This window comes from Mobula hypostoma, chromosome 9 (genome assembly GCF_963921235.1).
Source record: "Mobula hypostoma chromosome 9, sMobHyp1.1, whole genome shotgun sequence".
In the NCBI taxonomy this organism is placed as follows: Eukaryota; Metazoa; Chordata; class Chondrichthyes; order Myliobatiformes; family Myliobatidae; genus Mobula; species Mobula hypostoma.
The window spans coordinates 136492183-136515799 of NC_086105.1; the positions used below are offsets into that span (position 1 = coordinate 136492183).

At 42.6% G+C, this 23617-nt stretch overlaps 1 protein-coding gene across 2 annotated transcripts in view; it reads left to right on the plus strand.

Annotated features, from left to right (window-relative positions):
• Positions 1 to 23617, plus strand: part of LOC134352092 (septin-9-like) — a 585694-nt gene that overhangs the window by 183820 nt on the left and 378257 nt on the right. For both annotated transcript variants that reach the window (XM_063059263.1, XM_063059262.1), the window contains one exon: positions 6513 to 7865. In XM_063059263.1, the coding sequence (XP_062915333.1) occupies positions 6513 to 7865 (1353 nt within the window). The remainder of the gene's footprint in view (positions 1 to 6512; positions 7866 to 23617) is intronic.

Genomic DNA, 23617 nt, shown 5'->3' on the forward strand with positions numbered 1-23617 from the left:
GTTCCTTCCCTGCCCTTCAGTCGCCCAATGGGAAGCTATTGCAGCGTAGCAGGAAATGCAATGCTACCAAGCGGACCAATCACAGCTGTTGCGGTCTGCGTTGCCGCGACGCGTAGTTACATTTTGGGAGAGGTGCGCATCAGGCTACGGCGTAGGGACCCGCGTAGGCTCTGCGTAGGGTTTGGGGCAACACCGTACCTACGGCGTCGAGTTGGCACACAAGTATAAATCAGCCTTTACCCCCTATCTGATTTCAGAGGATGCCTATTTGAATGCCTTCTCCACAGACATTATCTGTACAATGGCCTGAGGGACGTCTATTGAACAAAGATCCTCGAACTATCATAACGAGTCTGCGTATTACTGCAATTACATTGGAGATGACAGGATAATCCTTGTGTCAGTCAAATTTGATGCTCACAAGACTTACTGTTCAAAATTGATTTTATTTAAGGATAAAGATTAGCTTCATTTATCATGTGTACATCAAAACATTGAAACATATGGTGAAATGTGTCACTTGCGTCAATGACCAACACAGCCCATGGATTTGCAGGGGGAAGCCCAGAGGTTTGGCCTTGCTTCTGGTGCCAATAAAGGCCCATAACCCACTAACTAACTTAACTGTATAGCTTTCAGAATGGAAGAAACCCGAGCAACCAGTGAAAACACTGGCGGTGACGGAGAGAAGGTACACTCCTTACTGACAAAGTGGGAATTGAACCCTGATTTTCCAATTGCTGGGGCTGTAAATTGTTAGGGCTCACCGCTACACTGTTCATATGGAGCAATCCACCACTCATTGCACATTTCTGGAGAAAAAATGCTGCTCTCGTTAGAAGATGTTGCTGATAGAACATGAATCCAGAGATATCTACAGTATAAAGGCAGAGGCATTCTACAATCCAAACAACCTAAAAAGCCAAAAAGTTAATTTTGTCTTTCTTTGAGAAATGTTATATGATGATTTCCTATGACCGCGACCAAGTTAGGAATCATAACTGAGTAACATTTTTGCCTACCCACCAAAAGTTAAGTGATGACAATAACCTTCACACGTACTTACCTTACTTTGGCCATTAGCTCCCTGTGGAGCATAGACTATTGATGATCCCCCATCTCCATTGTTCTCAGAAGTCGATGGTATGGCTGGAGTTCATCAACATTTCTGTAATCCATTGCATCCACTGTTCAGCGGATGGACTATTGGCCATCCTTACCTGCTTCCACCTCTCACGGCGGGGACGTAGGGTTGGACATTGAGAGGCAACCTTCACACATAAAACAGAATTATGTGTCTTACAACGCCCGTTAGTCTTTTGATCTGAAACTTCTCTGTCAAAATTTATTTTCTTGAAGGTTTCACAAGGCAGCACATATCATTTCAAATATATTGCAAGTTAGTCTAAGATTTTAATAATGAAAAAACTCTTAAATTTGATGTGCATTTCTCTAAACATCTTTCCCTTCAGACATAATATGTGACACTTAATGAATCTGGCTACACTTCTTTTTATTGCAATGCTATTGATGCCTGTGAGCCAGTTGCATGAATTCCAGTGCTTGTTCAGTTTTAGCATTGCTGTGAGAATAAATTCTATTCAGTAACATACAGTCATTTCATAGTATCGAGTAAACAGGTTTTACAATCTTGCAGCTTCTTCATTCCACAAAAACTTAATTTGATAACTGTTCAGAATTTACGTCCGCTGAGCAGTTCAGAAATGTGAGAGAATTACTACAAGCAGCAATGAATTGCTGTTTCCCAGTAGGACAGCGACACGTTTGGACACAGCAGCTTCGAAGGGGCCAACCAAAGGTGTTATTGTCTTTCTTAAATGTATTCTTTACGATCGCAAGACGCTGTTGGATATTAACAACTTTGGGCCATGATGTCACCCGTTTGCAGCCGTCCAGGGGAGAGGTGTTGGTGTCAATGCTTCAGCCCAGTGTTTGCAAGCTGTATTGTATTCAGCTGCAGACTGCTGCAACATTCATGGAATCGGGGACTTGGATTATTTTTTTCTGCTGACAGTATTTTACTGCTCTCATATATGCACTTTGTGTACCTTGAGCTGTGAATGACTGTGTTTTGCACCCTGGCCCCGCAGTCACGCTGTTTCATTTGGCTGTATTCTTGTGTATTCATTTTTGGCTGAATGACAATTAAACTTGAGCTTGAACTTGTACAGGGCAAGTATTACTGCATTTCCATTCCTACTAACAAAATTGTGTTCAGTGGTCTCTTCTGTACAATTTTGTTGGAGCAAAATAATTTTTAAAAAGGACTATATTCCTCTTACAACAAAAAGAAAAGTCCCGTCCTTGGTTAGTTCCAGTTCCAGGACAGGTTGAAACCTGTAAGTGTATTTATGAATGCTCAGTGTGTGCTCAGCCATTTGATTCTTTTTTCAGTTGTGCCAAATTACTGTCATACACAGAACATCCAACAAACTGTAAAAACATGCATAAGAAAAAATATTTCATGTGGATAATGACTACTCTGATGATGTTTCAAATGAGCATAGCTTCTGCAGGGATTAAAATATAATTACTTAACATTTTTAAATTCTGAATGTTGTTCCACCATTATTCATGTGTGTGTGTGTGTGTGTGTGTGTGTGTGTGTGTGTGTGTGTGTGTGTGTGTGTGTGTGTGTGTGTGTGTGCGTGTGTGTGTGTGTGTGTGTGTGTGTGTCTGTGTGTGTGTGTGTGCGTGCGTGTGTGTGTGTGTGTGTCTGTGTGTGTGTGCGTGCGTGTGTGTGTGTGTGTCTGTGTGTGTGTATATGTGTGTGTGCGTGCATGTGTGTGTGTGTGTGCGTGAGAGAACATTTCAAACCTTTTTGCATTTGATGAAATCCTATTTCTGCAAACCAATTAGACATTTTTCCTTGCATCTAGAAATGCCATTTTAATAGCATGCAATGGATGAATGTCTTTGAACTTAGCTTAATGAAATGGATCTGAATTTTTTAAGGTACTCTTATTTTAGCTAACAGTTCAGTAATGCAAAATTGAGTTCAATTACACAGCTCAGATTTCAGATACCAGCATGTTTTGTTTTTTAATGTCTGTTTTAGGAAATGAGAGAAACAAGCTTATAAATGATTACAGTTCATTGCAGTAATTAGATACGTATATCAGTTCAAACTGATTTCTTGTTCCTTGCTTGAATTACTTTTTGAAATAATCACACTGTTTTAAAAAAGTTTCCGTTTGCACACCAGTAACAAAGCAACTTTATTGTTCTGTCCTGACTTGCCTTAGCTTTGAATGGATATAATAGTCAAAAAGGAAATAATCATATTTCTGTTTTGAGCTTTACATCATGCTACCTCAAACAGATGTACAGTATGCAGTGGTCAGGAACCTTCCATTCCATCTTCAGTTTCATAAACACACCGCTGTTTCTAACTGTGGTTGCCCAGAATTTCCTTTCACACTCATACTAATGACTGTCCTCAGCACTTTGACCTCTCAAACTGTGAGCACAGCAATGACTAGTGAGGAAGAGTCAAACCTGGATTTGGGATGCCAAGAGAAAACAAAAGTCGCAGTTTCACAACATATGCTTTTTCAGGGTGGAACAAAGTGATAAAAACATACAGACCATAAGACTATAGGAGCAGAATTAGGCTATTCGGTTTGTTGAGCTTGCTCTGCCATTCCATCATGTCTAATTTATTATCCCTCTCAACTCCATTCTCCTGCCTTTTCCCCGTAACCTTTGACACCGTTACTAATCAAGAAGCTATCGACCTCCGCTTTAAATTTACCCAATGACTTGGCCTCCACAGCCATCTGTGGTAATGAATTCCGCTGATTTACCACCCTCTGGCTCAAGAAGTTTCTCCTTATCCATTCTAAAGGGACGTTCTTCTATTCTGAGGCTGTGCCCTCTGGTCCTCTACTCCCCCCGTAGGAAACATCCCTTCCACGTCCGCTAACGTACACTGACATTATGCCTATTGTGAAACTGCGACATTGTAATGGTGGTTTTGAGACATAGTAAATCAGAAGCCAACGTCAGCAATGATTATTAATGTTGTATATCTCTGTAATGTAAATGAAGATGTGATAGAACAGGAACATCAAGGAAGCTTTATATAATAAACACAGTTTTATAAAACACACACAAAATGCTGGAGGAACTTAGCAGGCCAGATGGCATCTATGGGAAAAAGTACAGTCGTCAGTTCGGGCCGAGACCCTTTGGCAGGACAGGAGAAAGAAAGGTGAGGAGTAGATTGAAAAGATGGGGGAGTGGAGAGAGAAACATAAGGTGATAGGTAACCCCCATCTTTTCAATCCACTCCTCATCACTTTTTCTCGTGTCCTGCCGAAAGGTCTCAGCCAAAGACCTCAACTGTACTCTTTTCCATAGATGCTGCCTGGCCTGCTGAGTTCCTCCAGCATTTTGTGTGTGTTGCTTGGATTTCCACCAGCTGCAGATTTCTCATAATTCATTTTTTCAATGATGAGCTAATTCATTGAACTTTTAACATTTGTGTCTTTTTTTCTAGTTCATCTGTCAGTGATGTGACAACTGTTAGATTATGAATGTAGGCTTTCTACCCAGTTCCTGTGCTCTCCTTCAGATCTGATGAAGGGTACTTGGTAGTGTCTGTGCTGCCACTAAGCTCCGTATAGGGCCGAGTCACTCATCTTAATTCTGCTTGACGTTGGAGACTGAAAAAATGTGCTGGGGCTGGGTGCAGAATTTGGGCCTCCAACACCCTTGTGTAAACAGCTGTGAGTAGGTCAGAATAATGAGCTGTTTGATATGCAAACTGTCACTGGTTCAGAAGTGGGGAGAGCAACTTGCAATGTGTCTTAGTCTATGACAGCTTGAAAACGTTTCATAGTGATTACATAGACAGCAACGAGTCTGCAAGTCCACTGGAGGCCCAGAGGTGGCTGTGTGTGTGTAGATGTGAGGGAGGAAAGGGGCTTGTTTGCTGCTGTTGCTTTGTTGCTGCTGTTGTTGTAGCTTGTGGTGCTCTGCTGCATTTTGTGGGCATGGAATGTTGGCGCCAGAATGTGAGGCAACACTGGCGGTCAACCCTCAGCGCGTCCTTCGGTTGTGTCGGGTGCAAACCACCCAGGGCGTGCCCTCTTCTCAGGAAGGAGGTACAGAAGCCTGAACGTGCACACTCAGCGATTCAGGGGCAGCTTCTTCCCCTCTGCCATCTGGTTTTTAATTGGACATTGAATCCATGAACACTACCTCACTAAACACGAGGAATTCTGCAGATGCTGGAAATTCAAGCAACACACATCAAAGTTGCTGGTGAACGCAGCAGGCCAGGCAGCATCTCTAGGAAGAGGTACAGTCGACGTTTCGGGCCGAGACCCTTCGTCAGGACTAACTGCCTCAGTACTTTTCTTTTAAATTTTCTGCTTTTTGCACTACTTAACTCTTATATATATATAATGTAATTCAGTTTTTTTGTTTATTTATCATGTACTGCATTGTACTGCTGCTACAAAGTTAGCAAATTTCACGACATTTGCCAATGATATTAAACCTGATTCTGATTTCAATGTACGTGATAAATAAAAGAATCTGACTCTGGATCTGAATGAGTGGCACAGTGGTACTGATACTCGAGGCACTGCCTCACTCCGGCGTCCTAACCATGGGTGCTGTCAGTGTGGAGTTTGCAAGTTCTCCCGACAAGTGGGAGGGTTTCCTTCAGGTGCTTCCTCCCAAAGACATGGAAGTTGGAAGTTGATTGATCAATGTAACTTGCCGCTAGTGTAGAAATGAGTTTTGGAATCTGTGGGGAGCAGATGGGAATGTGGGGAGAACACACTGGGATTAGTACAGGAATGGTGTACATGGGAGCTTGATGGTTGCTATGGTCACAGTGGGACTAAGGGCCTGTTTCCATACCAGTTCAATCAAGAACCTGATGGTTGGTAGGAAAATAGCTTTTCTTGGAGCAGCAGGCATGGGGCTTTGGGCTTCTGTACCTCCTGCCTGATTGTAGCAGTAAGTAGAACCATGACTCCAACAGTGGGGAACTTTGATGAGAGTTGCTGACTTCTGGAGGGAACACTTCCTCAGATGCTGGTCAATGATGGTGAGGGCTGTTCCAGTGATGGATAGGCCTGTGCCCATTACTCTCCGCAGCCTCTAGAATTCCTGTGCATTGGTATTGATGTAGCAGGCCACGATGCAAATTCATTAAACACAAGAGATTTGCCAGATGCTTGAAATCAAGTCCTGATGAAGGGTCGCTGCCCAAAATGTCAACAAGTTCAGTTGAAGTATCTAAGCCTGAAAGCTTGACTGCTTATTCCCCTCCATAGACGCTGCCTGATTTTCTGACCCCTGCTAAGTTCCTCTAGCGTTTTATGTGTGTTGCTCAGGAAACTTTAAACAAAATTGCTAGGGTAGTTGGTGACATGCCAGCTCTCCCTAAGCTTCTTCATGACTGCCTTACAATTTGGTGTTTTCCCTTTGAAGACCATCACCATTTATATATTTTCACTGTTATTTATCAACAGCTCTGAAGCGGTCGTTTGAGATTGATGATGTGAATGACGAGCCTCCGTTTTCACCTGTTTCTCCACTGAGCTCGCCTTTCTCTCCTGGCTCAACAGAAGTGCGATCGCCACGGCTCACTGAAGGCTTTGCGTCTCCACCACCTTCCTATCACACAAGGATCAACAGGAGCTCAAGCACCATCTCACCCCCTGGCTCTGCCCAGTACAGGAAGGTATCTTCAAGCCTTTCTTTTAATCATGGCTCCAAACCAATCCCCAGGGCCAACGGGAGCGCAGCGGGTACATTAGGCCGTGTTTCCTCTTTCCAAAGCAAAATAAACCCCATTAGCTTTGTCCAGTCCTCCAGGCCTGGCGTTGATGATGGTGTCCATGGCTCCGCATCCAGTCTTGTACATCACTCAAGGTTAAACTCTGTGTCAGGCCCACTGGGATGCCATGATCCCGGTGTTAAGGCAAACCATGTGCCATCTCCGGCTTTGAAAAAATACTTATCGCAGGGCAATATGTTCCATTCTGAAGTGGATCGACCTGTGACGTCTGTGAATGAAGGTGCAGTCAATCATGGTTCTATGCCATCCCTGGACCTTCACATAGCTGAAGACCTCGCTCTGGAAGGCAAGGCTTCATCCAAACTAATGCATAAATTAAATGTACCTCCTTACTCTGGGATAAAGTCTCCGTTGACTCAAGAGATCTCACCTGGCCTTGGTCAGCGAATAAGTCAGAGAGAGCCACGGATTGCTTCAACTGCCACCTATCCCAGTTTAAGCATGAGGCCTATGCAAGAGGTGAGCTTTGGGCCAACTAATTCATTTTCCAACAATGTGGCCGACTCCTTCTGTAAAGCTCAGGAGAGTCTAATTACAAACCCTGAACCTCCTGCAAGAAGTCTCCCAAGATCTCAAATCATCCAGAATACATCTTCCACCCCTATCACCCTGACACGATCGAAGCAACCTGTCTCAATGACATCCATGCATCAGTCTGGAGACTTCCTGCCTCTTGCCATCGACACAGAGTCCAGCTCGGTACCCGTGCATCAATTGTCCCAGTTCAAGCTGGTGACGCAGCCACAGGTGATTCAGGCCCCAACACCTCCTCATTCCCCCATGCCTGATTCACAGCCTAAACTCACACAGAATTCTGCGTTGAATGACGACCCAATATTGGCTCTACACGTGATGGAAAGTGCAGACCCTGTGGCCAAGAGAAATCCTCCCTTCTCAAAATCAGATGATTTAGGGATACATTTTATCAACTCTAACGCCAAACTGACGGACAACATTTATCACGACGGGAAACGAGAGGATCCACCTCTGGATCAAGAAGTTGAGACGCATTTGAAGCAGCAAGGTAGGAAATATCTTTCTCAGTCAATTTTACTAAAGGTATAATGCACATCAAATTGCTTCATTCTGAAAGCACAAGATTTTGGACAATTGTTGGATCTCCATTTAATTTTTAATCCTTAGGGTTCTTCCAGGAGTCAAGAATGGCAAGAGGTCTTAATTCCAAGAGTTCAGTTTATTTTAGAGTACAAACAAATATACAAATATTAAGCAAACTAAATAAAGAGCTGAGGGATGATGCTAAGAGGGGAATTAATGTTAAGGGGTGTAAGACAGAGGAACAAAGATGGTGCTTCTGAAAAATGTATCACTTTTATAATAAGTTAAGAAAAATTCATTGGATAGTGATGAGTTAATTAATAGGCTACATAATTAAAGCAACTACACCACATGGGTAATGTGCTAATACTTAGCCAATGGAAAATGAGAAAGGTGATAAACCATTAGTTTAGCTGCTATTCCACTCTCTGCCAAAGAGTGTGAAAAATACATGTTTGTTAAAAAGTATAAATCATACAAAAAGTATTATTTAAATCAAAAAGACAGTGGTTTCTAACAAAACCTTAAACATGCAGTTCTTTAAATGCATTTCAGGTCATACACTTCAAAACAGAAACGTTTATTGATAAGGATGACAGCTTAGATTAAAGGCTTCAAAATGTCCAGCCAGCTTGTTCAGTGTGTTGATTGCCATGGCGTAATATGATCTAGTTAAGATCTTGAAGTGGTCTCAATGTACAGAAGGATGGGAATCGCGGGGATTTGCCCTGCAGTCAACGACTTGCTGACACTTGCTCTTAAGGTTTACACGTGAATAATGGACAATTGGGTGTGCAGGCAGAACCAGCGGTGCATGGCGGGGTGGGATACATGGCTTATAAGAAAGGGTAATATTTAACAGTTAAATTAGTGAGGAAGAGCGCTGTAATCTTCTGTTTCATTCTTCAAGTTTTCTTTCCAAGCTTTGGAGCAGCTGTTCTATAAAAAATAGAATTTATGTCTAATTGGACAAAATTTAAAATTTATTTTTTTTTAAATTTTATTTTTGAGATACAGTGCTGAATAGGCGTTCCATCCCTTTGACCCGTGCCACCCAGCAATCCCCAATGACCCCCAATTTAACTCTAGCCTAATCACGGGGCAAATTACAATGACTAATTCACCTACTAGTCTTTGAACTGTGGGAGGAAACGGGAGCATCTGGAGAAAGCCCATGCATTTCATGAGGAGAATGTACAAACTTCTTAGAAAGAATGCCAGGATTGAACGCTGAACTCCAATGCCCCAAGCTGTAATAGTGTTGTGCTAACCACTACGTGACCATGGCACCCAAAGAGCTGCCAGATCACCAGCATCCCTAGGTTTTCTAGCAGTGAGAGGCAGTCTGGCCCATCTTATGTTCTGAGCAAGGTTCTACTCAGAACATAGATTAAGGTCAAGGTGAAGGTCACATTGGCAATTCTGAACAATTCAATAAAAAGAAAATTCCAAGGAATTAAATGGAACTTCTCAGGCTTAAACTGTTCAATCAAATAAATGTTCCCAAACACTTCAGGACAATGAAATACATAATATAAAGTTGTTTGCAACTGATTACTACATGCCTCTTTTATAGAAAGTGGCAATCACATGTAGTTTGCTCTGGAAACAACTATTCAGCTAATTCGAAAGTTTTATGATGTACTAAATTCTCAGTCTTAGATTGTACAATCAATTAAATGTTAATATATGGATGTATACGTATTTAATTATGGTTAGAGCTGGAAGAAAGAGATGGTAATGCAGAGTATTGTGAACGTTGAAGGCGATAGGTGATCCCATGACCTCCTTGAGGGTCCCAGTATTTAGGAAGCGCCAATAACTATCCAAGGCTAAACTGAGAAGAGTCACAATTTACGTACTTCAGGGATGGAGTACAGCACAGGCAGAGAGTACTGGGAAAAGTGTATGACATGCTAAGGAATGAGGTACCATGTTTTCACGTGCACGCTAGATAAGCAGTGAATTATTGCCATATTCTTCTTCCTCCAAGGCAAGTATTATGTTGCCACCGCCCCCCCGCCCCGCTTCTCCTGATTGCAGGCTTGTAATAAATATATCATGTTAAGAGATAGTTTGTCTGTGGGGAACATACCTCAATGCACGTGCATGCTACAACCTGGTCCGGTGCGTACTGATGGTGATTAACCGGAGGAGCTAATCTTGATGGCCAATGTACATATATCAGTTACTGCTTGACATTTCTGGATATGCGCCCGACAAACTTCAAATTCTAAAGTTTAGAACTTAGAGGAGGAAAGGACTCTTGTTTACGGCAACCCCATTAACGTGGAAGCAAAGCAGGTCCATCTGAAGGGAGCATATTTTGCTCTGAACAGAATGCATTCCTTAATGTCACTTATTAATATCTTCATGTAATGAATATTGTGGATGAAGTATGATGTTGAAGTATTTACAGTTTAAAGAGTGGCTGTTCATTATCAGTTTGTGTCTGTCTTTTGTGTGCTTCTAATTTGTGATAATCACCCTTTCTATTGATATGTTTACATGTGAAATTGAGTTTGATATTGCTGGTTGAATTATATTGTTATTCTCACCGGTATTATTTATTGTTCTATGCAAAGATTAGTGTGATTTTTAGCAGCCACAGCTAAGAAATACCTACTGCTAAACGTATCTTTACCTCCACTTCCACCCTCTCTGCTTTCCGCAGGGATCGCTCACTCCGCGATACTCTTGTCCCTCCCTTCCAGCACTTATCCTCGCAAGCAGCCTAAATGCTACACCTGCCCTTACACCTCCCTCTCCTCCATTCAGGACCCCAAATATACCTTCCAGGTGAGGCAACACTTCACCTGCGAATCTGCTGGGGTCGTCCTATCGTGTCCGTGTTCGCAATGCGGCCCCTTCTAAATTGGTGAGACTCATCGTAAACTTGGTGGGGGGGGGGTGGTCACTTCATCAAGCACCTCCGCTCTTTCCGCCACAGGCGGGACTTCCCAATGGCAAACATTTTAATCCCCATTCCCATTCCCTATCTAACATATCAATCCATGGTTCCCTCCTGTGCCAAGATGAGGCCACCCTCAGGGTGGAGGAGCAGCACCTTATATTCCATTTGCGTAGCCTCCAACCTGGTGGAATGAATATCCATTTCTCTTTCTGGTAAAAAAAATTCCCTCCCCCTCCCCTCTTCCTCTATTCATCTGGCCCCTTACCTCTTTTCAACTGCTTATCACTTCCCCCTTCATCCCATCCTCCTTCACTTTCTCCTATGGTCCACTCTCCTCTCCTATCATATTCCTATTTCTCCAGCCCTTGACCTTATCCACCCACCTGGCTTCACCTATCACCTTCAATTAGCCTCTTTCCCTTCCCCCTACTTTTTTTATTCTGGCATCTTCCCCTTTCCTTCTCAGTCCTGAGAAGGGTCTTGGTCCGAAATGTGGATTGTTTGTTCATTTCCACAGATGCTGCCTGACCTGCTGAGTTCCTCCAGCATTTTGTGTGTGTTGCTCTGGAATTCCAGCATCTGCAAGTTTGAATATTGTCTTTGATGCCAAAGCATCTGTGTGAAAAGCTTCATTTCAAGATGTTTTTGCTGGGGCTTTTTAAGGCATTGGTCAGACCTTGGAGCATTGCGAGCAGTTTTTTTAAAAAAAACATTTATTTAGAGAAACAACTAGGTGGCAGGGTGAAGATACGTTTCTACTAATGGAGGTGTGAGGCGCTCTTTCCCTCCGCTACCCTGCAGGTCACACTTGGGCAAGGTGTAGCACCTGCTTAGCCCCCCCCCCACCCCCGATCAGGGTCACGTGAACCCATGGGATCAGGTGGTGGATGGTCGAATGAGCAGCTGGTGCATATCACAAGTCCTGGTTATGTGACCACTGACACCAGGCAGACAACCTCTGAAGAGTATTGATAATGGCTGGGGTCACCTGTCTTGTAAAGACACTGCCCAGAAGAAGGAAATGTCAAAGCACTTCTGCAGAAAAATTTGCCAAGCACAATTATGGCCATGGATGAGACCATGATTGCCCGCATCATAACAGGGCTTTCTGACCCAATGACCTACCTATTTAACACAGGACCATTTACAATGACCAATCAACCTACTAACCGGTATGTCTTTGGGCTGAGAAAACATTTCAGGATGTATATTGTACACATTTCTGTGACATTAAATGTGACCTTTGAACCTTTGACTGTGGAAGGAAACTGGAGCACACGGAGGAAAGCCACATATTCACAGGAACGATGTACAAACTTCTTACAGACAGCGTCGGAATTGAACTCTGAACTCTGATGCTCCGGGCTGTAATAGCATCATGCTACTGTGAGGTACAAGACAAAACGGTGGGCTCCTTATCGAAGTAAAAATGGGCTGGCATTGGGGAGGGTCCAGAGGAAGCTCACAAGAATGATTCTGGAAATGAAAGGGTTAATGTTTGAGGAGCGTTTAAATGGCTCTGGGCCTGTACTCTCAGGAGTGAGGGGAGACCTCACTGAAACCTATTAAGTATTGGAAGGCCTAAATAGAGTGGATGTGGAAAGGATGTTTCTTACAGTGAGGGAGTCTAGGGCCCATGGGCACAGCCTCAGTATAGAGCGATGTCCATTTTGGAACAGAGATGAAGTGGAATTTCTTTAGCAAAGGGGTGTGGAATTCATTTGAATTTTAACTTATAACATATAATTTATCCAAGTACTCTGTACAAAAGAAAGCTGAATGTGCTTACTGAAAACATGCAAAAGTATCTCAGAAAGGATTGTCACAAACAAAATGCATGAACACTACCTCACTTTAAATATATATTTATTTCTGTTTCTGCACGATTTTTAATCTATTTGATACCATGTACTGTAGCTTATTTATTTATTTATTCTTCCATATTATGTATTTTATTGAACTGCTGCTGCTAAGTTAACAAATTTTACGACACATGCTGATGATAATAAACCTAATTCTGCTTCTCAGTAGGTCAGGCAGCATCCCTGAAGGGAAATAAACAGTTGACGTTTCAGTTCCTGATGACAGATCTTGACACAAAGCCTGAATCGCATATTCCCTTTCATAGATGCTGCCTGACTTGCTGAGTTCCTGCAGCATTTTGTGTGCGTTACTGTGGATTTGCAGCATCTGTAGAATCTCTTGTGTTCTAAAAGTATTCCTTCCACATTTTCTCCTGAAGGTGGATTATGTTGTATTCCCCCCCCCCCCGCTTTGAACTGTATGTGGGCACCTCCACTTATCTTTCTGTCTCCTTGCCACCTCCACTGTACTTCCTCACAATTTGAAGGGATTCTTTCTTTAACAAAACAGAGGATGAATATTTTCAAAATGTGTCATCACTGCAGACTTCCAATTCAATAGCAAAAGCCAAACAGAATGAATTCTCAGCTCCCTGCACTTGTCTTGTCATGTTAATCTCCGGCAAGCCGCTATTCGTTTTGTCAAAGAATCGAATGAGTGACTTTCTGGTTCAGATCTTTATTGATTAAATTCTATCATCCCCAGAACTTAGAGATGCGCCTCATTATGTTGAAGTTGTTTGTTTTTTCGACGCTCATAATAAATTGTTATGAGGGTAGTAAAGCACATGATTACAACAGGTGGACTCCACCAGGACTGATGAAGGCTGATTTCTTTCTTCTAACATCTTAACATTAAAGGTTTATCTCCACCCCAAACCATGATATCAGTGTACCAAAACAAAGTTACTTGCCCAAGAAGTGTAGCAATGATTGCAAAGCTTTACAATGCCAGCTGTAAAACCAGCGTTCAGTTCTGCCCACTGTCTGTAAGGACTTTGTACGTTCTCCCCGTGACTCCGGGTGCTCCAGTTTCCTCCCACCTGCAAGTAATGTATTTTCAATGTACATATTCAAAGTTTAAAGTAAATTTATTAGCAAAGTACATATATGTCACATATACTACCTAAGATTCATTTTCTTTCTGGCATACTCAACAATTCTAAAGAATAATAACCATAACAGAATCAAACAAAGACTTCACCAACTTCGGCATTCAACCAGTGTGCAAAAGACAACCAACTGTGCAAATACAAAAGGAAAGAAATAATAGTAATAAATAAATCAGGGATAAATACCTAAGCATGAGATGAAGAGTCCTTGACAGTGAGTCAGTTGGTGTGGGAACATTTCAATGATGGAGCAAGTGAAGTTGAATGAAGCTATACCCTTTGGTTCAAGAGCCTGATGGTTGAGGAGTGGTAACTGTTCCCGAACCTGGTGGTGCGAGTCTTGAGGCTCCCATATCTTCTTCTGGATGGCAGCAGCTGTTTTATATGCTAATTGTTTAATTTATATAAATTATTTAATTTATATAAGTTAAACAATTATTGCAAAAAGAGCAAAAAGTGAGGTAGTGTTCATGCGTTCATTGTCCATTCAGAAATCTGATGGCCGAGGGGAAGAAACTGTTCCCAAAATGCTGGGTATGGGTCTTCAGGCTCCTGTACCTTCTTGATAGCCGTAATGAGAAGAGGGTATGTCACGGATGCTGAAGTACAAAGTGATGTGCAGAAAAGCATCTCTGGACGTACAACGCATCAAACCTTGAAGTGAACGGGCTACAGCAGAGCAGCAGACCATGTACACTCACTCAGTGGCCACTTTATTAGGTACAGGAGATAACTAATAAAGTACCCACTGACTTTGTAACATTGAGATTGGTTTAGAAAGGTGGTTCAAGGAACAGAGGATACAGATTTACAATTTTGGACAAAAGATTCAAGGTAGATAAGAGGATAAACTTCTTCAGTTTGAGAACAACTATGATCTGGTGAAACAGAACCAATCTGTACTTTCAATGGATATTGGACAGGAACTTGACAGGGAACTAGAAAGGTTCAAAGGTTCATTTATTATCAAAATGTACAACTCTGAAATTCTTCTTCTCCAGATAGCCACAAAACCAAGAAAAAAAAGAATGGCAGCCCAATCATCAACCCCCAAATCCCCTCCCATGCAAACAAAAAAACTGAGAAAGATTAGGTGAAAATCACACAATATAAAAAAATATAAGACTGAAAAAAAGTCCATAGTCAATAGTCCAAGTCCACATTCATATCCATATCCAAAACATTCTCCAGTTCTCCCCCACCCCTCCAGCAGCAGAGTGATCGTACCAGTGATCAAAAGGCAGGAAGCCAGCACCCACCCTCTGCATTCGCTTCGATGTTTCAAACTATTATCAGGGCTGCAGAGAGATCGCAGGCAGTGGAATCGAAAAATTCCTCTACTGTGAGCTGGACTGTTGTAATAGGGCTGAATGCCCCCCCTCTCACACCGCTATGTGGTAACAATTCTATGATTCTGTGAAGAATTGATTAAAAAAAATGAACTGCAGTCTAAATTTTTGTTTTGTATCTAGGCTTAGATTGTAATTGCCATTTACTGTTGGAAATGATTGCAGCTGATTTGCATTTATTTATACTGGCTTGTGTTCATTGTACATAGCACCGTGAATGACTCAAAAATGATAAATATTTTCTTTATGGTTTCAAACAGCTGAATACAATGACCAGTAATTTTGACAAAAGTAAAACTAAAATTATCATAAACTATCATTAATTTTCACTTTAAATGACTAGAGCTGGTTAATTGTTAGTTTGTATGTTGATATTTTGTTTGGCTGTTGGGGGAGTTATTTTCGCTAATTGATTTACACAGTGGAAAAGATTACATGATTATAACATACAAGGCAGCCTATTTGATTGATCCATCTGGAGGGCTCGTAATTCTTCCTTTCCCCTTCACTTTGCTCACCCCGTCCCAAATGTATCCCATTTAACAGTACTTTTAAAAGTTTTTGTGTGTTATTTATGCACTATTCTACCTGGAAGCGAATTCTGTTTCTGACAGTTATTTTGTGTGACATTTAGTTTCCTGAAATTTGACCTTAAAGTTCCCTTCCAGTGCTTGAAGATTTGGTCCCCCATTCTGGCACAGCAGTGTAGTGGTTGGTACAATGCTTTAAGGCTGATTTGTACTTGTGCGTCAAATGTACGCCGTAGGTACCGCGTACTCTACGCCGCAGGGTGACGTGCACCTCCCCAAAGATGTAACTTGCATTGCGGCAACGCAGACTGCAACAACTGTGATTGGTCCGTTTGGCAGCATCGCATTTCCTCCTACGCATTTCCAGTTGCTTTTCTCTGCCATGGCTGTACACTGATGCAAAATAAATGGTTGGAGACGATGAACCAAATCGTCAAATCTACCTGCCGACATCCAAAAATATTTGAAATGCATTTCTTCGTCCATGCCCCTCACAAAGAAACTCAACACAGTGGCATAGAAACCCCATCGCCAACTAGCGTTTTGGCAGTGAATTGCAGAGCGACGCAGACACAACTATGCATGCTCGCTACGGCGTAGGGCTACGCAAGAGTATAAATCAGGCCTACCGCGTAGCCCGTACGCACAAGTGTAAATCAGCCTATACAGTACTGGCAACCCAGGTTCAATTCCCACTGCTGCCTGTAAGGAGTGAGTACGTTCTCCCCGCGACCCTGTGGGTTAACTGGTCATTGTAAATTGACCTGTGATTAGGCTAGAGTTAAATCAGGGGCTGCTGGGTGGTGTGGCTATTCTGTATCTCAATAAATAAATAAATAATCTGAAAAAATATTTGGACTGTATATTTTTACACCTATAAAATATTACAGGACTCACTGTGGCTCATTTCTTAATCAGAGTGCATGGTTGACTTGGTGATTATTAAGTGTATCAAGCATGGAAGCTCTGGAGTGTAGCAATTAACACAATTGCTTTTCACCACAAACTATTACCAATCGGGGCTCAATTCCCAGTACTGTATGTAAGGAGATTATATGTTCTCCCCATGACTGTGTGGGTTTCCTCTGGGTATTCTTGTTTCCTCCTACATTGCAAAGGCATTTGGCTTGGTTTAGAGTCGTTAGAGTATTTAGTACTGATCAACCACAAAGACCTCGAAGCTAGTCACCGCCTTTATTTTGTGAATTCATGGGCAGCTGTTCCGCCAACACAAGGTTACAATTCAAATCTATATAGTAAATCTAATCACACTAGGTCAGCCGGTCTCCAGGCACTGTGTCCACAATTTACGCAACATTAGTACCTATACAATCGATTCCTCATTGCTCAGGGTACCAAACAAGCCGTTAATCACGTTGCCTCTCAGACGATTAGCACCTATACAATCGGTTCCTCATTGATGACATGATCTATTGTTAGTTAGTACACTCTGTTGTTTATCATGCTCTCCCCACAATTCTGCCGGCCCACAGCCCTAAAGCTGAACCGCTTTCCTCCACAAGGGTTAGTAAATTGTAGCATGCTATGTTGGCACCTGAAGTATGGTGCCACTTATTCCAGCAAGAGGAAGAAGTGCTACACCTGTCCATGCATCTCCTCCCTCAAAAACATTCAGGGCCCCAAACTGTCCTTCCTAGTGAGACAACACTTCACTTATGAGTCTGTCGGGGTCATCTGTTGTATCTGGTGCTCCAGGGCAGCCTCCTCAACGTCGGTGAGACCCAACGTAGATTAGGGGCCAACTTTGTTAAGCACCTTCACTCTGTCCAGAGTGAGCAGGATTTCCCAGTGGCCACCCATTTTAATTCCACTCCCCCATTCCCATTCCAAAATGTTGGTCCATGGCCTCCTCTACTACCACAATGAGGCCACTCTCAGGTTGGAGGAGCAACACCTCATATTCCGTCTGACTGGCCTCCATCCAAGCTGATGGCCTGAGCATTGATTTCTCTAATATCTGATAGTCCCCCCACCCCCACCTCTCTCTTTTTTCATTCCTCATTCCCGCCCTCATCTTGTTCCTTCATTGCCTCCTTCTGGGGCCTCTCCTCCTTCTCTTTCTCCCTTGGTTTACTGTCCTTCCTATCAGACCCCTTCTGCTTCAGCCCCCTGCCATTTCCACTTATCACCTCCCAGCTTCTCACTTTATTTCCATCCCCTCGCTCGATCACCTACCTTTCCCCTCACCCGGCTTCACCCATCACCTTCTAGTTTGTACTCATTCCTCTCCCTCTCCTTCTTATTCAGGCTCCTCCCCCCTTCCCTCCCAGTTCCGATGAAGGGTTTCGTTCCAAAACGTCGGCTCTTTATTCCTCTCTGTAGACCTGCCGAGTTCCTCTGCTATTTCATGTATGTTACCCTGGATTTCCAGCATCTGCAGAATCTCCTGTGCTCGTTAGCTCATTGCTTCTGTCTCTGTAGAAGCTGCCTGACCCGTTGGGTACTTCTAGTGTTCTCTTTTATTTTAGAATTTCAGCAGCTGCAGCATTATATAGCTCGTAGTCCTAGCTGTTCTTTTCTCCTCTGTACCTATTCTGTCTAACTCTGCTCCAGGTAATTCAGCTTCCGCTAGCAAGCTACCATAAACTTCGCTCCACTATCACCAACAGCTTGCACCTAATTTGGCCCTCCTTTCGTTACCCCATCACCGACATCCTCTCTGTTCAGCCTCTGTCTGCTTTGTACCTTAAAACATACTGGATTTATGACTCTCCCTGGTTCAGACTGACCTGCAGTATGACCTTTTCCTTCAATGCAGCACTGTAGCATAGTGGCGACCACAACACATTAAGTACAGGTGACCCAGGTTCAATTCCCACGTTGCCTGTAAGGAGTTTGTACGTTCTCCCCGTGACCGCATGGGTTTCCTCCCTCTGTCCAAGGGCATACGGGTTGGTAGGTTAGCTGGTTGTTGTTAATTGTCCCGTAATTAAACTCAGATTGAACTGAGGAATTGCTGGGCAGTGCGACTTGAAGGGCCAGAAGGGCCTATCCCATGCTGTTCCTCAGTAAATAAATAAATTAAAAGATACTGCCCACCCTATGAGTACTTTCACCATTTTTTGTTTTTATTCCCTTTTCAGGTGCATCTTTAGTTTCTTGAGTAGAAATGCCACCTATTTCATCTTCAATAAGCGCACATTATACTCTACACATCTGGTTTGGATTAGAGCGACAGGGAAAATAAGATGTCTATCTAGCACACCCACCCATGGCAATCTCTTCCTTGGCTTACGAATAAAGAACCCTTTCATCACCTAATAGAAAATCAGCTCATTTATTTTTTTTAATGCTTGACTTTTGCCTTCTATAATTCTGTTTTATCTTCATTCACCAAAATTTCTGCCGTTGTTTGTGATACCCTCCTCCACAAAAATTTGCCCTCCGTAGAATGTTTCGGAGTCCAATTTCTCCCGCATTTCCTGGAATGCAGTTACAATTCCCCATTCTTCTTCCCCAGGGAGTAAAATCCCAGTGCAAACTCCTCACTTCAGGAATTAGGCTCATAACTTCCTCTGAACTCCTTCCAATCACTTTGTGCCTTCTGTGATCAAAACCAAGCGCTGTGCTCCAGATGTGGCTCCATTAAAGGCAGGTGCAGCTCGGAAGGACCTCATCGGTTAGTAAATTACATTCTCAGCAATTGCCCAGCTCTTGTGTTTCTTTCTTTTTAACTTTGGAAATAATTGCAATCACAACCAATCTTTCAAAGGCTCTAATCACTCCCCTGCATTGTTCTCTCAAAGATGTCGCCAATTCATATTACTATTCTCTTGATCCTCTCTGCATCTGGCTCAGAACAGGGAGATGGGGAAGTTCTTATTACCACTCCCTACCCAGGCATGATAGAGGAGCAGATAGCATAACACTTTTCAGCGCCAGGTTCCAATTCCACCACAGTCTGTAAGGAGTTTGAACATTCTCCCTGTGATTGCAAGGGCTTCCTCCGGATAGTGAATATGGCCACATCATGTGTGAAGCTTTCATCTGTCATCATATGTCAGTGATAATGAACTTGATCCTGATTCTCATTATGACTTTGACATACCTCTGGGATTAAGTAGCAATGCACAACAGAAACACTCTTAAAACACTCTCCAGTATTCTTTCTCGATCTTATCCCCTTGAAATCAGAGTAAGTGAAAGGAGGAGGTGAAGATGGCGGCGCGACGGCAGCGCGCGCGGCCACTTCGGTGGTGATGTCTGTTATCTGTCAAGTAGGGGACCGTGCACAATTCTGATTTGATGGCGACAGACGTGAGAGTACAGCGGAACATTTGGAAAACTTCTGAAATGCCCGCATTGCTGCTGCTGTTACTGTGTGGTAACCGGAATCTCTGGAGCAGAAGGCCCCGAAATCCTCGGCTTTGCGTGTTTCAGCGGCCGGGGTGAGGTTGAAGGTGCTCGGCAGAGGATGGCGCTCGGGAGGCTGTATCGGAGAGGCTGGTCAGAAGCTTGAAGTTTTCGGACAGATGGACTCAGTGTCGGCTGTGGTCGGCTGCTTCCAAGGCATCAGCAAGTTGACGGTGCCTGGATGTTTATGGCAGGGAGTTTCTCCCTTTTGTCGCTTGCTATCGGAGACTCGGGAGTCAATCGACTCGCGGACTTTTGAGACTTTATTTACTGTGCCCATGGTTTGTTCTTCATCAAATTATGGTATTGCTTTGCACTGCTGTAACTATATGTTATAATTATGTGGTTCTGTCAGTGTTAGTCTTTGGTTTGTCCTGTTCTCTGTGATATCACTCTGGAGAAACATTATATAATTTCTTAATGCATGTATGCATTTCAAAACGACAATAAAAGAGGACAGAGTGTTCTCATAATATAAAAAAAACTTTTACTATTTCAAAGATCAAAGTAAATGAATTATCAAAGTTCATATACTACCTTGAGGTTCATATTCTTGCAGGCATTCACAGTAAATATAAGAAATACAATAGATTCAATAGAAAACCACAGATAAAGGCGAACAAAAAAAACAATGTGCAAAAGAAGATAAACTGAGCAAATACAAAAACAAATAAATACATGATAAATATAATTGAGAATATGTGTTGTAGAATCCCTGAAAGTGAGAATAGGTTGTAGAATCAGCTCGGAGTTGAGGTGAGTGAAGTTATCTACTCTGATTCAGGAATCTGATGTTTGAAGGGTAATAACTGTTCCTGAACCTGGTGGTGTGGGACTTAGGGCTCCTGTATCTCCTTCCTGATGGCAGCTGTAAGAAGAGAGCATGTCCCGGACGGTGGGGTCCTTCATTACCTTGATCTGAGTCCTTTTATTGGGCATTGCATACTCTTATTCCAGGTTATTAGTTTTTAGTAATATTTTCTGTCAAAATATTCAACTTAGAACCATAGAACGTTACAGCACAGAACCAGGCCATTTTTCTGCCTAGTCCCACTGACCTGCACCTGGCCATATCCCTCCATACACCTCTCATCCATGTACCTGTCCAAGTTTTTTTTAAATGGTACAAGTGAGCCCGCATTTACCACTTCATCTGGCAGCTCATTCCACACTCCCACCACTCTGTGTGAAGAAGCCCCTCCTAATGTTCCCTTTAAACTTTTCCCCCTTCACCCTTAACCCATGTCCTCTGGTTTTTCTCTCCCCTAGCCTCAGTGTAAAAAGCCTACTTGCATTCACTCTATCTATACCCATCATAATTTTATATACCTCTATCAAATCTCCCTCATTCTTCTACGCTCCATGGAATAAAGTCCTAACCTATTCAACCTTTTTCTGTAACTCAGTTTCTCAAGTCCCAGCAACATCCTTGTAACCCTTCTCTGTACTCTTTCAACCTTATTAATATCCCTCCTGTAATTTGGTGACCAAAACTGCACACAATACTCCAAATTCGGCCTCACCAGTGCCTTATACAACCTCACCATAACCTTCCAACTCATATACTCAGTACTTCGATTTATAAAGGCCAACGTACCAAAAACTCTCTTTACGACCTTATCTACCTGTGATACCACTTTTAGGGAATTTTGAATCTGTATTCCCATATCCCTCTGTTCTACTGCACTCCTCAGTGTCCTACCATTTACCCTGTATGTTCCACCTTGGTTTGTCCTTCCAAAGTGCAATACTTCACACTTGTCTGTATTAAACTCCATCTGCCATTTTTCAGCCCATTTTTCCTGCTGGTCCAAATCCTTCTGCAAGCATTGAAAACCTTCCTCACTGTCTACTACACCTCCAATCTTTGTATCAGCAGCAAATTTGCTGATTCAATTTACCACATTATCATCCAGATCATTGATATAGATGACAAATAACAATGGACCCAGCACTGATCCCTGTGGCACACTTCTTAATTATTTGAACTGAAGTGCTTTACTTGTTTCATTACTTAGGAGAAAATTAAATATTACTCTCTCTACCATCACCCACAGTAGAGATCTGAAACCTCTCTCCACGCTCCCCCCCCCCCCCTATTAGCATGCAGTTTGCCTCCATGTCCAAATACTTCCACAACAGGTAAACCAAACTTGCCCCTTGCTGCCACTAAGGTATATTCTCTGCCTCGTACATCACTGTGAACACATTCATTGCTTTACATTGAAACCTGAAAACACTTCTGTCTGTAAGGAATTTGTAGGTTCTCCCCATGACCATGAGAGTTTCCTGTGCTCCAGTTTCCTCCCATATTCCAAAGGCATATGGGTTAGGGTTAGTAAGTTGTGGGCACGCTATATTGGCGGTGGAAGAGTGGGCTGACCCCAGCAAAATCATCACTGATTTGACGCAAGCAATGGATTTCACTGTATGCTTTCACAAATAAGAGAAAATCTGCAGATGCTGGAAATCACTGTATGTTTTGATGTTTCAATGTCCATGTGACAAATAGAGCAAATCTTTAATCACTTATGAAGAGGAAAGTGAGAGAGTGAGTGCATGAGAAAGAGAGATCAAGAGCAAGAGACAGTGTGAGAAAGAGAGAGAGGTGAAGAGTGAGTGAGAGAGGAAGAAAAGAGGGAGAGAGAGAGAGAGTGAGAGGAAGATACAAAGAGATCTCCATCCCATTATTCACCAACCATTCTAATCTTGCAGCTTTCTCAATTGCCAGTTAATCAAAGTGTATTGAATTGAAGTTAAATTTGATAGTTTAAAAAAGTACAAAGTAATTGAAAAAAGTAATTACTCTTTGCTCATAATTAGCCAGCCAGTGGTGTAGTGGCATCACCACCGGACTTCGAGGTGAATGGTCTCAGGTTTGAATCTAACCAACTCCTTGCACATTTTCCAACCGTGCTGGGTTGAGCATCGAGCTAGCAATTCATCCTTGTAAAAAACAGTCAAATGCTATGGCAAAGGCAAAAGTGCTGTTCAGTGCCAAAAGGCGCAAACAGGAACAACAAACCACATGAGTTGAATACTTTAATGTCTTCTCTTGATACCAGGATGAAATTTGATATGTTCTTTGCCAAACTTTCCAAATACCTCATAAAATATCATTGTGAGCCCAAGTGCTAAATGCTCTTATCGCAGTACTTACATCACATTTACAAAGGTGGTATGAAATGCTGTTCTATCCTAAGCAAACAGGCAAAGGAAACTGATTTATGACTTTGTTACATTTACTCAAGAGATTGTCTTGTGTAAGCAAATGTCACACTTCTTGAGTGGGGTCATATCTAACTGGTATTAAGTGGTGGAACAAGAGTTATTTGAAGCTCTCACCCTGTCAGCTGGGATCTGCACCACCCGCAGAGCATTCTTCTTCCTTGTCACTGTAATTGTTTGTATTTTAATGTGGCTCAAAACTTCTGCTTAATTTTCCTAAAAGGAATAGACAATAGACAATACGTGCAGGAGTAGGCCATTCAGCCCTTCAAGCCAGCACCACCATTCACTGTGATCATGGCTGATCATCCACAATCAGTACCCTGTTCCTGCCTTCTCCCCATATCC